The sequence below is a fragment of the Aquarana catesbeiana genome, linkage group LG08 (genome assembly GCF_042186555.1).
Source record: "Aquarana catesbeiana isolate 2022-GZ linkage group LG08, ASM4218655v1, whole genome shotgun sequence".
NCBI classification, from domain to species: domain Eukaryota; kingdom Metazoa; phylum Chordata; class Amphibia; order Anura; family Ranidae; genus Aquarana; species Aquarana catesbeiana.
The window spans coordinates 303,324,548-303,338,635 of record NC_133331.1 but is presented as its reverse complement, the minus strand read 5'-3'; the positions used below and the strand labels follow the sequence as shown (position 1 = coordinate 303,338,635).

The 14,088-nt window shown below is 47.9% G+C and overlaps 1 protein-coding gene across 1 annotated transcript in view; it reads left to right on the top strand.

Moving 5' to 3' along the window:
* Positions 1-14,088, top strand: part of LOC141106877 (uncharacterized) — a 211,149-nt gene that overhangs the window by 141,612 nt on the left and 55,449 nt on the right. The window contains exons 33-39 of the mRNA XM_073597806.1: positions 422-529; positions 634-667; positions 784-881; positions 961-1,167; positions 1,276-1,419; positions 1,528-1,602; positions 1,950-2,088. Of these exons, the coding sequence (XP_073453907.1) occupies positions 422-529; positions 634-667; positions 784-881; positions 961-1,167; positions 1,276-1,419; positions 1,528-1,602; positions 1,950-2,088 (805 nt within the window). The remainder of the gene's footprint in view (positions 1-421; positions 530-633; positions 668-783; positions 882-960; positions 1,168-1,275; positions 1,420-1,527; positions 1,603-1,949; positions 2,089-14,088) is intronic.

Below are 14,088 nucleotides of genomic sequence, written 5' to 3'. Positions count from 1 at the left end.
TTGATGGGCACAGTGGCTGCGTTTGATGGGCACAGTGGGTGCAATTGATGTTTTTTTTCCAAAATGTTTTCAGTTTGTTTGCGCCCCCCCAAAAATTTTGAGCACCAGCTGCCACTGGTGTACAGGGCGATATACAGAGAGAGAGAAGGGTATACAGGGAGATACACAGAGAGAGGGGTATACAGGGAGATATACAGAGAGAGATGGGTAAACAGGGAGTTATACAGAGAGAGGGGTATACAGGGAGATATACAGAGAGAGAGAGAGGAATACAGGGAGATATACAGAGAGAGGGGTATACAGGGAGATATACAGAGAGAGAGAGAGAGAGAGAGAGGTATACAGAGAGGATATAATATAAAAGAAGATGGACAGAGGGAGGGAGAGACCTTCAGGGTAATAACGTGCAATCTGCTTGCAGCCTCCTATTCACTTCACTTTCCCGCCCTCCATTTCCTGCTTCCTGGTCACATGTTTCCTGCGACATCACAGGGCAATCTACAGGATAGGAACTAGACGTTACTCCTGGGTGAGGGGTGAGGAAGTAAAAAGAAAACATTGTTGGAACTGGCAGCAGAGGAAGTAATAATATTAATTTATATATAAGGATACAAGGATCTCTACAAGGACGTCATGATGGAGAATCAGTCGCCCCTCACATCACCGGGTAAGAGGAGACTTTATTGTAAAGGAGAGAGCAGTACTGAGGGTCCACCTAGATCCCCCATCATCTGATAAACACATAGAAACAATGTATTCAGTCAGTGTGTGTGTTTCCTACAGATGGATCCAGTAATGGGAACCCACCAGAGAGATGTCCCCGACCTCTGTATTCCCGGGATTCCACACAGGAAGATCACACCATCCCTCACCATCATCAGGTAGATGATTGACAATTATTGGTAGTTCTGATTTATACACAGCATGTTTGTTACATTGAATGTTTTATTATATATTCAGAGTGGAAACCTCTGGGATGATAATATTGATGTTAAAGAAGAGTATAAAGAGGAGGATGAAATGCATGGAGTGATGGAGGAGTTTTCAGAAGGACATAAGAATATGGTGGAGCCACCTAATACCAGGAACCCACCAGAGAGATGTCCCCATCCTCTGTATTCCTGGGATTCCACACAGGAAGGTTACACCATCCCTCACCATCATCAGGTAGGTGGGACTGAAATACGTTGTAGAATTCTACGCTTCAAAATAACATTCTTCTATTTCATCTCTTGTTTCCTTTTATAAATCCGTTTTATCATATTTGGGGTTTAGGGTGAACAAGTGAAAGACATCAAAGTTGAGGTTAAAGTAGAAAAAGAAGAGAAGTCCGGGGATCTGCAGTCCATGGTAGAGGGTGATCCTCTTTATTCCCAGGATTCCACACAGGAAGATCACACCATCCCTCACCATCAACAGGTAGATGGGACTGAGCAATTACAACATAAAAGTATTCTAAGCTATGAGATGATATTTTTCTATTAAATCTCTTGCTCTATTTATATATTGTTCATCTTTGGGGTTTAGGGTGAGAGATTTCCCCATCGTCTGTGTTCCTGGGATTCCATACAGGAAGATCACACCATCCCTCACCATCATCAGGTAGGTGGGGCTGGGCATCTAGACCTGAATATATATTCTAAGCCATGAGATGACGTTCTTCTGTGTAGTCTCTTGTTTTACTTCGACATCTGAAGTGCAGCCTTTGTTACCCACACCACCCATCCCCGTTTCTAGCTACTTTGAGCACCCTACATTTTTCACCCCCCATTTTTATTTTTTAATATACATTCCTTTCCTCTGTGGGTCTTAAGCCCAGACACATTGCAGGTCCTCTTCATCTTTGTGTTCTTCCAATGGAGGGTACATACTGAATGACGTGTCATTTGTGTCCTTTATGTCTGCCTTGAGTTGACTTTAATAGATGTTTTCTATTATTTTTGGTGTAGGGTGAAGAACGGATTAATATAAAAGCTGAGGTTAAAGAAGAAGTAGAGACGTATGTGGGGGGTGATCAGCCATTCACGGAGGAGGTTGGGATGATTATGAAAAGTGAACAGGAGGACATTTCTCTACCTTTTGACACAGGTAGGTAACAGACATTGTGGAAAAAACAGGCCAAAGTCTCATTTTACTTCTAAGTATAAGGATTGTAGTGTAAAAAAAATGTTAGATAATTATCAGATCTTCACATCATCCTATAGGCAGATTCTAAAAGGTTAAATATTTGTTTGCCTACTAAAGGGTTAATGTGTGGTGTGGTAAGAGTTAACACTTGGTGCTGTGATGTTCCTTCCCCTGCACGTGTCACTTTCTGATTCTGAACCGGATCGGACCTCGTGGTCTGTTCATGTATTGGAGGTGATCAGTGAGGACGCTGTAAAGACCTAAACTGAACTTTGTGGTGGAGTTTCCCCTTAGCGCTACCCCTGGATGGGTTCCAAGCAGGGCCAGGACAAGGGGTGGGCAGGAGGTGTGGCTGCCCTGAGCGCAGTGGTGTACTGTAGGGATGGGGGCGCCTTCCTTCTGTTACAAGGCTGATAGGAGTAGTGATAGAGACAGTGATTTAGACAAGGGAGTGAGTGATCGGTGTAGGATCTCCTAAACTTGCACATGATGAATGATTAGTGGGTGCAGTTTGGCATCTTTGCCCTGGGCACTGGAAGACCTTGTCCCAGCACTGGTTCCAAGGACTGGACTTTTGATGCTATTTACTGGGATGCAACTAAGCTATAAAAAGTTATGGACAATGCCGCACAGCCAAATCCAGTACATTGTTATGAGAGAGAGAGAGAGAGAGAGAGAGAGGAAATGCAATTGTGATTCTGTATATCGCTCAAATGTACTTCTATGGAACCTGGGCAGAACGGTAAATATAACTTTATTCACTAAAGCAGTGATTACATAGTTACATAGTAGGCGAGGTTGAAAAAAAACACAAGTGCAACCTATGTGTGTGATTTTATGTCAGTATTACATTGTATATCCCTGTATGCTGTATGTATGGTTCTCAACCTCAGTCCTCAAGTACCCCCAACGGGCCATGTTTTCAGGTTTTTTTGTTTACTTTGCACAGCTGCTTTAAATCAATATCAATGACATGGTATTGATAAGAGCTATTTTATCTAAGGGAAGTTCCCCAAACATGGCCCATTGGGGGTACTTGAGGACTGAGGTTGAGAACCATTGCATTAAAGAACCTATTGTGTAAGAGTAACTATCTGTGTTAATTTGGAAGAGAAGGGACTTTACAGTTTATTGGGGAGAACTGGGGAACAGAATGTACAATTCAATTAAGTCTTGATGTCATGGAGTGAAGAGTGATAAGAAGGAGCCTCCAGTTCGGGGCAGAGAGAATGGTGGTGACAGGTGACAGAGGTTCTGTAGATAAGGGAAGCTTGGCACCTGGCTGGGCTCCTATGTTTGGGCCCACTGCAGACCAGAACCCTCCTAGGGGCTATGCTTAGAACCACGGTGTGCAAGGCCTTGCAAAGTGAGTGTGGTAGTTTCCATCTTTTCCATGTGCTGAGTTGTGATCCGTACCAAGCTGGCCATCTCCATCCTTTGGACTCTTTCAGTACCTGTAAGCAGTGGTGTCTCCAGCTTTCATACTTAGGGGGGGCACATGGGGGGACAGGGACAAAAGTAGGGGGCAAACTATAAAACACAATTTATATATATATATTTCAAGAATAGAATGCACTCCAGAGGTCTTGGTAGAAAGAGAGATGTTAGCTGAACATTGCAGCTGCAGGCGGCCACTTAGATTCAAAGCGTGTAATTGTCCTTTCAAGGTTGGGCTAACATACATGCTCATCAATGCCCCCACCCAGTGCAGCTTATCAGTGCTGTCTATCAGTACCCATCAATGCTGCCTATCGATGCCCATCAGTGCCGCCTATGAGTGCTCATCAATGCTGCCTATCAGTGCCCACCAGTGCAGCCTATGATTGCTGCCTGTCAGTGCTCATCAATGCCGCCTATCAGCACCACCAATCATTGCTCATTAATGCAACCTATCAGTGCCTCCTCATCAATGCTGCCTATCAGTGCTCAATGCCCATCAGTGCCGCCTATCAGTGCAGCATATCAGTGCCCATCAGTGCTGCCTGTCAATGCCACCTATCAGTGCCCATTAGTGCCTCCGATCAGTGCAGCCTATAAGTGCTCATCATTGCTGCCTATCAGTGCTCATCAATGCCACCTATCAGTGTCCACCAGTGCAGCCTATGAGATCTGCCTATCAGTGCTCATCAATGCCGCCTATCAGTGCCACCAACAATTGCTCATCAATGCCACCTCTCAGTGCCTCCTCATCAGTGCAGCCTATCAGTGGCCATCAATGCTGCCTATCAGTGCTCAATGCTCATTAGTGCCACCTATCAGTGCCCATTAGTGGCTCCTGTCAGTGTTCATTAGGGATGAGCCGAACACCCCCCAGTTCGGTTCGCACCAGAACCTGCAAACGGACTGAAAGTTTGCGCGAACTTTAGAATCCCATTAAAGTCTATGGGACTCGAACGTTCGAAATCAAAAGTGCTAATTTTAAAGGCTAATATGCAAGTTATTATCCTAAAAAGGCTTTGGGGACCCGGGTCCTGCCCCAGGGGACAATGCAAAAAAAAAGTTTTAAAAACGTCCGTTTTTTCGGGAGCAGTGATTTTAATGATGCTTAAAGTGAAAAAATAAAAGTGAAATATTCCTTTAAATATCATACCTGGGGGGTGTCTATAGTATGCCTGTAAAGTAGCGCGTGTCTCCCGTGCTTAGAACAGTCCCTGCACAAAATGACATTTGTAAAGGAATAAAAGTCATTTAAAACTGCTTGCGGCTTTAATGTAATGTCGGGTCCTGGCAATATGGATGAAAATCAGTGAGACAAATGGCATGGGTACCCCCCAGTCCATTACCAGGCCCTTTGGGTCTTGTATGGATATTAAGGGGAACCCCGCACCCAAATTTAAAAAAGGAAAGGCGTGGGGCCCCTAGGCCCCATATACTCTGACCAGCAGTATACAGGCGGTGCAAACAAGACAGGGACTGTAGGTTTGTTGTTAAGTAGAATCTGTTTGTAATTTTGAACTGGTACATTTTTAAAGTGTAGCTTTAGCCAAAAAATCTATTTTTAAGCTTTTTGGAAAACATAGGGAATGGTTATCACCCCTGTGACATTTGTTTTGCTGTCTGTGCTCCTCTTCAGAAGATTTCACCTCACTTTCTGTCCCAATGACAAATGTTTTTTGAAAATTTGGGGTGTTTAGTGAAACCAGGATTGGTGATAAAGCATCAGTGAAGAGGAGACACGTTTTTCCCATATTAACTCTTACAGGGGAGAATTTTTCTTCCTAGGGGTAGATTTCATCTCACTTCCTGTTGTCTCCTTCCGTTTGCAAGTAGGAGTCGTTTGTAAGTTGGATGATTGAAAGTAGGGGCCTGCGCTATGTACTCTGCAGAAATTGGGGCCATAGGTGTTGGTGTTGCCACAACACTGTAAGCCCTCACAGGGCCCTGCTGTGAAATGTTAGATCAAGAATTGTAATTACATGCACCTGTTGAACAGGGGCAGAAAAATTGGGCCTTTGGTGGTGGTGGTGTTGCAAAAAAACACTGTAAGCCCTAACAGTTATGCCGTGTACACACGATAGGATTTTCCGATGGAAAATGTGTGATTGGACCTTGTTGTCGGAAATTCCGACCGTGTGTAGGCTCCATCACACATTTTCCATAGAAATTTCTGACACACAAAGTTTGAGAGCTTGCTATAAAATTTTCTGACAACAAAATCCGTTGTCGGAAATTCCGATCGTGTGTACACAAATCCGACGCACAAAGTGCCACGCATGCTCAGAATAAATTAAGAGACGAAAGCTATTGGCTACTGCCCCGTTTATAGTCCCGACATACATGTCTTACGTCACCACATTCAGAACGATTGGATTTTCTGACAACTTTGTGTGACCGTGTGTACAGGGCATTACTCTTGGTGGGCGCAGGAATGAGCCCTGCTGTGAAATATTAGTCAAGAATTGTAATTACATGTCCCTGTTGAACAGGTGCAGAAAAATTGGGCCTTAGGCACTGGTGCCACAACACTGCAACAACTCACAGATGCTATAGTTGGAGCGAAGGAATGAGCCCTGCTGCAAAGAATGGCATCAAAAATTGTAATTATGCGCCCCTGTTAAACAGGGGCTGAAAAATTGGGCCTTGGGCACTGGTGCTGGTGCCACAACACTGCAACCCCTCATGGATACTCTAGTTGGAGTGCAGGAATGAGCCCTGCTGCAAAGTATTGCATCAAAAATTGTAATTACACGCCCCTGTTAAACAGGGGCATAAAAATTGGGCCTTGGCCACTGGTGGCGGTGCCCAGAACCAAAAATGCTCTTACAAGCTATCAGCATGAACATTGAGGAGGAAGAGGATTGTCACTCAGCATCAGCATAGGCAGTCTTGAAGGGATCTCACATTAAAAAAAAATTAATCGGTTACGGAATACGGCTACGGAACGCATCGGTCAGATGGCCACCTTCTCCACCGCTTCTTCTGTGACTGACCGAAGCCTCAGCAACACGTTGTCCAGGAGGACCAGGAAATTGTAACCTCCCAGGCTCTGGAAATGCGTTGCACAAACCTTTCTGCAAGGCCTCCCAAAGATGTTTCATCCTCTGCTCCCTCTGCGACGGCAAGCTAAGGTCTGCAACCTTACCCTTGTAATGTGGATCAAGGAGGGTTGCCAGCCAGTAATCATCCCTCCCCTTGATACCACAAATACGAGGATCCTTCTGCAGGCTTTGCAACATCGGGGATGCCATGCAGAGTAGGTTTGCTGAGGCATTTGGGCCAGAGTCCTCTGGGTCACTAAGGATGACATGATCCACAGCCACCTCCTCCCAGCCACGTACAAGTCCATGGGTTTCTTCAGACTGTAAATGATCCCTTGAAGACTGCTGCTGAGTGCCAGGCTCCACCTCCATGCTGACACAATCTTCCTCCTCCTCCTCTTCCTGTGTGATCGGCGGGCACACAGTAACACTGTCTGGATAAAGGGGGCCTTTAGAGGTAAGGAAGTCCTCCTCTTCCTCCCTCTGTTCTGCCTCAAGTGCCCTGTCCATTATTCCACGCAGCGTGTGCTCCAACAGGTGGACAAGAGGGACAGTGTCACTGATGCATGCACTGTCACTGCTCACCATCCTCGTGGCCTCCTCAAATGGTGACAGGACAGTGCATGCATCCCTGATCATAGCCCACTGGCGTGGGGAAAAAAAACAAGTAGTACTAGTCACCACTAGTAGTATTTTGGAGGCGTGGAGGCGGAACAACCTCCAACACTACTGCACCCTGTCCTGCATCCTTCCCAGCTGCCAGAAGAGTCACCCAGTGCGCGGTGAAAGATAGGTAATGTCCCTGTCCATGCCTGCTGGACCATGAGTCAGCGGTAATATGCACCTTACCACTGACCGCCCTGTCCAGTAAGGCCAAGACATTGCCTTCCACATGCCGGAAGAGAGCCGGAATCGCCTTCCCTGAGAAAAAGTGGCATTTGGGAACCTGCTACTGAGGAACTGCACATTCCACAAACTCATGGAAGGGGGCAGAGACTACCAACTGAAAAGGCAGCAGTTGAAGTGCTAGCAATTTAGCCAAGCTAGCATTCAACCGCTGGACATGTGGATGGCTGGGAGTGAACTTCTTTTGGTGCTGCAGCAGCTGGGGCAGGGAAATTTGCCTGGTACAATCTGACGTCGGTGTACCGATAGCAGATTGCCTGCAAGTACTTGGCTGTGACACACCTAAATCTATACCTTCATTCCTCTCAGTGCAGGTTTCAGAGAAGACTGAAGGTATAGTGGGGTTGGAGATCCCAGCTGATGAAGAGCAAGGAGAGGTCCGCTTTGTTCTTTGGTGTGGGTGTTTTAGGTACGCTTGCCAACGAACTGCATGGCAGGTCGACATATGTCTGGTCAAGCATGTGGTGCCCAAGCAGGTGATGTTTTTGCCACGCGAGATACGCTTGAGACATATGTTGCAAATAGCAGCGGTAGGATCTGATGCACTCGTCTCAAAAAAGGCCCACACCAAAGAACTTTTGGAATAACGTGCAGAGACGCCAGCGCCCTGCACATGCGGAGCTCTGCGGTGTGATGCAGTTTTTTGTGCTGCCCTTAAGCTGGCCACTGGAGGGCATCCTGCCTCATTGGAGATGTGCCTCCTCCTCCTCCTCTCTCCTATCAGGCACCCACGTGGAGTCAGTGACCTCATCATCCCCTCACTCTTCATCACTGGAGCAAACCTGGCAGTATGCTGCAGCTAGGGGAACATGACTGCCAAATTGCTGTCCTTCTTGGGCACCCCCTCTCTCTGTGCTCACGGTACTGCCTTCCTCTAGCTGGGTACCATCATCAGAGCCTTCAAAACGCTGGGCATCCTCCTCTAGCATGTACCTAACACTGTGGTCAAACAGTTCGGGGGATTCCTCAGGAGAACATGGTGGGGCTAGGGAAAGAGTGACTGATGCCATTGAGCCAAGAGAAGAGGCCGCGTTGGCAGCTGCTTTGCGAGACAAAGTACCCTGAGCCTGGGTGAGAGAGGATGAGAAGGATGAGGACGGCTTGGTCATCCACTCTACCAAGTCTTCCGCATGTTGCGGCTCAACACGGCAAGCTGCTGAAAAAAAGGACAAGCGTGTCCCACGGCCATGTGCTGATGAGTATGCACCGTCTCCACGACAAGCACTGTTGCCTCTAGACACAGAGTCTGCTTACCCTCTTTTATGGGTTTGTGACTGTCTGCCTCTCCTTGTTGGCCTTCCAGACATACTAATGGCCTGCAGTGAGATGTAGCTGCACAAAGCTGGGATGTATATATATATACTGATACTGCATCTAGCAGAATCAACTGCCTGCCTCTAGTATTATTAGTAGGAGAACACCAGCAATCTTCAGGTAGCTTTAGGTGCACACTGTGCAGAGGAGCACTACACTAACTGTAAATACTGCAGCTGCCTGCCTGTGGTATTAATAGGATCAGAACAACAGCAATTGTCTTCAGGTAGCTTTAGGTGCACACTGTGCAGAGGACACAGTACACTAACTGTAAATACTGCAGCTGCCTGCCTGTGGTACTAATAGGATCAGAACAACAGCAATTCTGTTCAGGTAGCTTTAGGTGCACACTGTGCAGAGGACGCAGTACACTAACTGTAAATACTGCAGCTGCCTGCCTGTGGTAGTAATAGGATCAGAAGAACACCAATTGGTTTCAGGTAGCTTTAGGTGCATACTGTGCAGAGGATGCACTACACTAACTGTAAATACTGCAGCGGTTTGCCTGTGGTACTAATAGGATCAGAACAACAGCAATTGTCTTCAGGTAGCTTTAGGTGCACACTGTGCAGAGGACACAGTACACTAACTGTAAATACTGCAGCTGCCTGCCTGTGATATTAATAGGATCAGAACAACAGCAATTGTCTTCAGGTAGCTTTAGGTGCACACTGTGCAGAGGACGCAATACACTAACTGTAAATACTGCAGCTGCCTGTCTGAGGTATTAATAGGATCAGAACAACAACAATTGTCTTTAGGTAGCTTTAGGTGCATACTGTGCAGAGGATGCACTACACTAACTGTAAATACTGTAGCTGCCTGCCTGTGGTACTAATAGGATCAAAAGAACATCAGCAATTTTTTTCAGGTAGCTGTAAATACTGTAAAAACACCTGCCTGCCTGTCAGTAGGAAGAGAATAAGAGGAACGGATATATAGATATATATAGATATATATAGATATAGATATATATATATGTAGGATGCATATATATACACAATACACTGTAAGTGCAGCTAACTGACTCGCCTGCCTACTCTATCTAACTTAAATCAAATGACACTGTCTCTGTCTATCTCTCCGGTGCCGCAACACACTACACAAGGCCGCTACGCAGGCGGCCTTATATAGTGTGGGGCATGTACTAAACCCCCTGAGCCATAATTGGCCAAAGTCACCCTGGCTTTGGCCAATCACCTGTCTCTGTACAGACGGCGATGTGATTGGCCAAGCATGCGGGTCATAGTGTATGCTTGGCCAATCATCAGCCAGCAATGCACTGTGATGCCGCAGTGAATTATGGGCCGTGACGCGCCACTCGAATTTGGCGTGAACGGCCCATAAAGTTCGCAATTCGATGAACGATCGAACATGCGATGTTCGAGTCGAACATGGGTTCGACTCATACTCGAAGCTCATCCCTAGTATTCATTAGTGCCTCCTGTCAGTGCCTATTAGTGCCTCATATTAGTGCCTCCTGTCAGTGCCCATTAGTGCCTCCTGTCAGTGCCCATTAGTACCTCCTGTCAGTGCCCATTGGTGCCTCCTGTCAGTGCCCATTAGTACCTAATGTCAGTGCCCGTTAGTACCCCCTGTCAATGCCAATTAGTGCCTCTTGTCAGTGCCCATTAGCGCCTCCTGTCAGTGCCCATTAGCACCTCCTGTCAGTGCCCGTTAGCATCTCCAGTCAGTGCCCATTAGTACCTCCATTTCTCAATAGAACACCTGGTAGGGGAGAGAGAAGAATCAGATCTGATATCTTTTCTCCCATCCTATACAAGAGAGGGGAGAGGGAAGAAGGAGCTGATCACCTGTGTCTCCTCCCCCATCGCATGCGAGAGAGGAGGGAGGAGGGAGGAGAGAGAGAACTACTAATGCCGGCTCTGACGTCACTGGTTGTTAGATACCAGGCGGCTCTAGCAACCAGTGGCCAGGAATAGAGTCATGTGGAGGAGGAGCCAGAGCCAGCGCTACGGTGGCTCAGGGCATCCCTGTCCCCTGCTTTCCAGACTGGTCCCAGTGTCTGTTTATTTTAATTGGGAGGGCACATGGGGGGGCACAGTATAATGTTGGGGGGGCATGGCCCCCTCTGCCCCCCCCCAGTGACGCCACTGCCTGTAAGTGTGTATGACCTCATTGATGGTGCACTGGAGTTGGTACATCTGGAGTATTGATCTGCTTATGTCATTTTTCACTGAACACATGCTTCTTTTACTGTACGCTTCACATGATTGCATATTTTTTTATAAGATTCATTACCTTATATTCCGGTATAAGTGAAGTGCAGTCTCCCTACCAAAAGAAAAGTGAAAAAATAACCGCGCAACGAAAATTGTTGATAAATAATGTTGACCTTCTATGCTGCAGAGTCCTATATGTGACACAAACACACAAATGGAATAGGGAAAAAATTGACTCGCGCTTAAAAACAAAAAAAAGCTAACACGTGTGTGACTGAAAAAAATACAAAAGTGAACATTATATAAACATGTGATATAATGTGACAACACCAGATCAGGTTGATAAATGAAAACAACCTCCCCTTAGGTAAATATATAAAAAATATATATGCAATAATAAATCGAATTGTAGAAAATTATATATATATAAAAAAGTCCATGTGCAAAAAACCCCAAAAAAGTGCTGTAATTGTGCAAAAAATCCAATTATATGAAATCCCAGATGTGTGGGTCCACCACCATAGATGAAGTGCCTGGCCGCTTACCGGAACCCCATGACCCTCCGTTACAGAGGGTCTAAATGGGCATTGTAGTCCTGTTGCTTCGGGCAACCCAGGAAACAAGACGGAACCGAAATGGAACCTCAGGATCTGTGGTGCGAATGGATCCACAGGGAAAGGTATAGCTCAGCCCTCAATGGAGTGTTAACATCATGTGGGGGAAACAAAAGAAGGCTCCCATAGTGTAAAATCCAATGGTATTTATTTAAAAAATAAAATAAACACTCACATATAGAAAAAGTGATTCGTCCTCTGATGAAGGGACAGTCTGTGACACCGGCCGGATGTTCACAGGCCGCCCGTCCTGCTGGAGTGACAACGACAGAAGGAGGTGACGCGATGACACCGCTCAGCCCTACGCTGCGTTTCGCAAAAATTTGCATCTTCCAGGGGCACGGGCGGTGCATCGCGTCACCTCCCTTAAATAACAATATTAGAAATGAGAGCCTCGCTCTGGATGCCGACCGGACCGGACGTCCGCATTCACCTGGAGCGCAGATGGTTGGACACAGGGGCGCATGCGTACCCTGCGTCACAGCTCCCATCACGTGATGCGACGTCAGATCTTGGGCGGAAGAGAAACCGAGCGAAAAAAAAGGCTAAACCAAAAGAGCCACTGCGCTTGCGCGCCAGGAGTCCTGACTCGCGTCACATGACGCTACGTCAGACAAAGAACTAAATGACTTCACGGCGCATGGGCAGCAAAGGTGGACCTAGAAGGGGGGAATGGATGAAAAAAACAACAAATCCTCCCTGTATAAACATCAAATCCGCACCCCACTAAAATAAAAATAAAAATAAAAACTACACAACCCAAAGGGGCCATAGGTCCACTGCACCGGCGTGTGTCCGCACCAAGGTAGACAGTTAACATCCTAAGTGTACCATATTGTGAAGGATCTCAGTGGTGGCACACTTAGAGAAAAATTGGAAATGAGGCCTCTGGGGACATGAAAACAAGGGGGCCTCTAGTGGCCAGCCTAAGTATTGCATGCGAAATATTGTTATACAGTACCTGACCGCGAGATTGTGTTTCCAGCGCGATAGTATCGCGCTGGTTCTCGGCGACAGGGTACTGTGAATGTCGCGCTGGCTCGCTCATCGGGAAAGGAAAACTTTGTTTTCCTTCCGTGATGAGTGACAGGCAGCGCTGACAGCTGCCTGGTATGAATCCTGAGGCGGGAACACCGCGCCAAATTTTAAATGAAAAAACCGGCGTGGGTTCCCCCCTCGGAGGCATACCAGGCCCTTAGGTCTGGCATGGATTGTAAGGGGAACCCCCTATGCCGAAAAATCGGCGTGGGGGTCCCCCCCCAAATCCATACCAGACCCTTATCCGAGCACGCAGCCCGGCCGGCCAGGAAAGGGGGTGGGGACGAGCGAGCGCCCCCCCCTCCTGAGCCGTACCAGGCCGCATGCCCTCAACATGGGGGGGTGGGTGCCTTGGGGGAGGGGGGCGCCCTGCGGCCCCCCCACCCCAAAGCACCTTGTCCCCATGTTGATGAGGACAAGGGCCTCTTCCCGACAACCCTGGCCGTTGGTTGTCGGGGTATGCGGGCGGGGGGCTTATCGGAATCCGGGAGCCCCCCTTAATAAGGGGGCCCCCAGATGCCGGCCCCCCACCCTGTGTGAATGAGTTTGGGGTACATGGTACCCCTACCCATTCACCTAGGGAAAAGTGTCAATATAAAAAAAAACACAGTACACAGGTTTTAAGAGTCATTTATTAGTCAGCTCCGGGGGTCTTCTTCCGACTTCGGGGGGTCTCCTTCCGACTTCTCCCGGTGTTCGGCCTCTTCTCCGGCCCCGCCGCTATCTTCTTCCAGCTCTATTGCCAGCGAGGGGCCCGGTCTGCTGCCGCTGTCTCGCCGCCGCTGTCTTGTCGCCGCTGTCTCTCCGCCGCTGTCTCTCCGCTTCTTCTCTTCTTTTCTTCTTCCCCGATGTTGACACAACGCTCTCTCCGGCTCGAATGCTGTGTGCGAGCTGCGGAGCCATTTATATAGGCGGTAACCCCACCCCCTTACGACGTCATGGTCCCAGCATGCGCAGGGACTCTGGGGCCACGCCCCCTTATGACGCCAGAGTCCCTGCGCATGCTGGGACCATGACGTCGTAAGGGGGTGGGGTTACCGCCTATATAAATGGCTCCGCAGCTCGCACACAGCATTCGAGCCGGAGAGAGCGTCGTGTCAACATCGGGGAAGAAGAAAAGAAGAGAAGAAGCGGAGAGACAGCGGCGGAGAGACAGCGGCGGAGAGACAGCGGCGACAAGACAGCGGCGGCGAGACAGCGGCAGAAGACCGGGCCCCTCGCTGGCAATAGAGCTGGAAGAAGATAGCGGCGGGGCCCGGGAGAAGAGGCCGAACACCGGGAGAAGTCGGAAGGAGACCCCCCGAAGTCGGAAGAAGACCCCCGGAGCTGACTAATAAATGACTCTTAAAACCTGTGTAGTGTGTTTTTTTTTATATTGACACTTTTCCCTAGGTGAATGGGTAGGGGTACCATGTACCCCAAACTCAT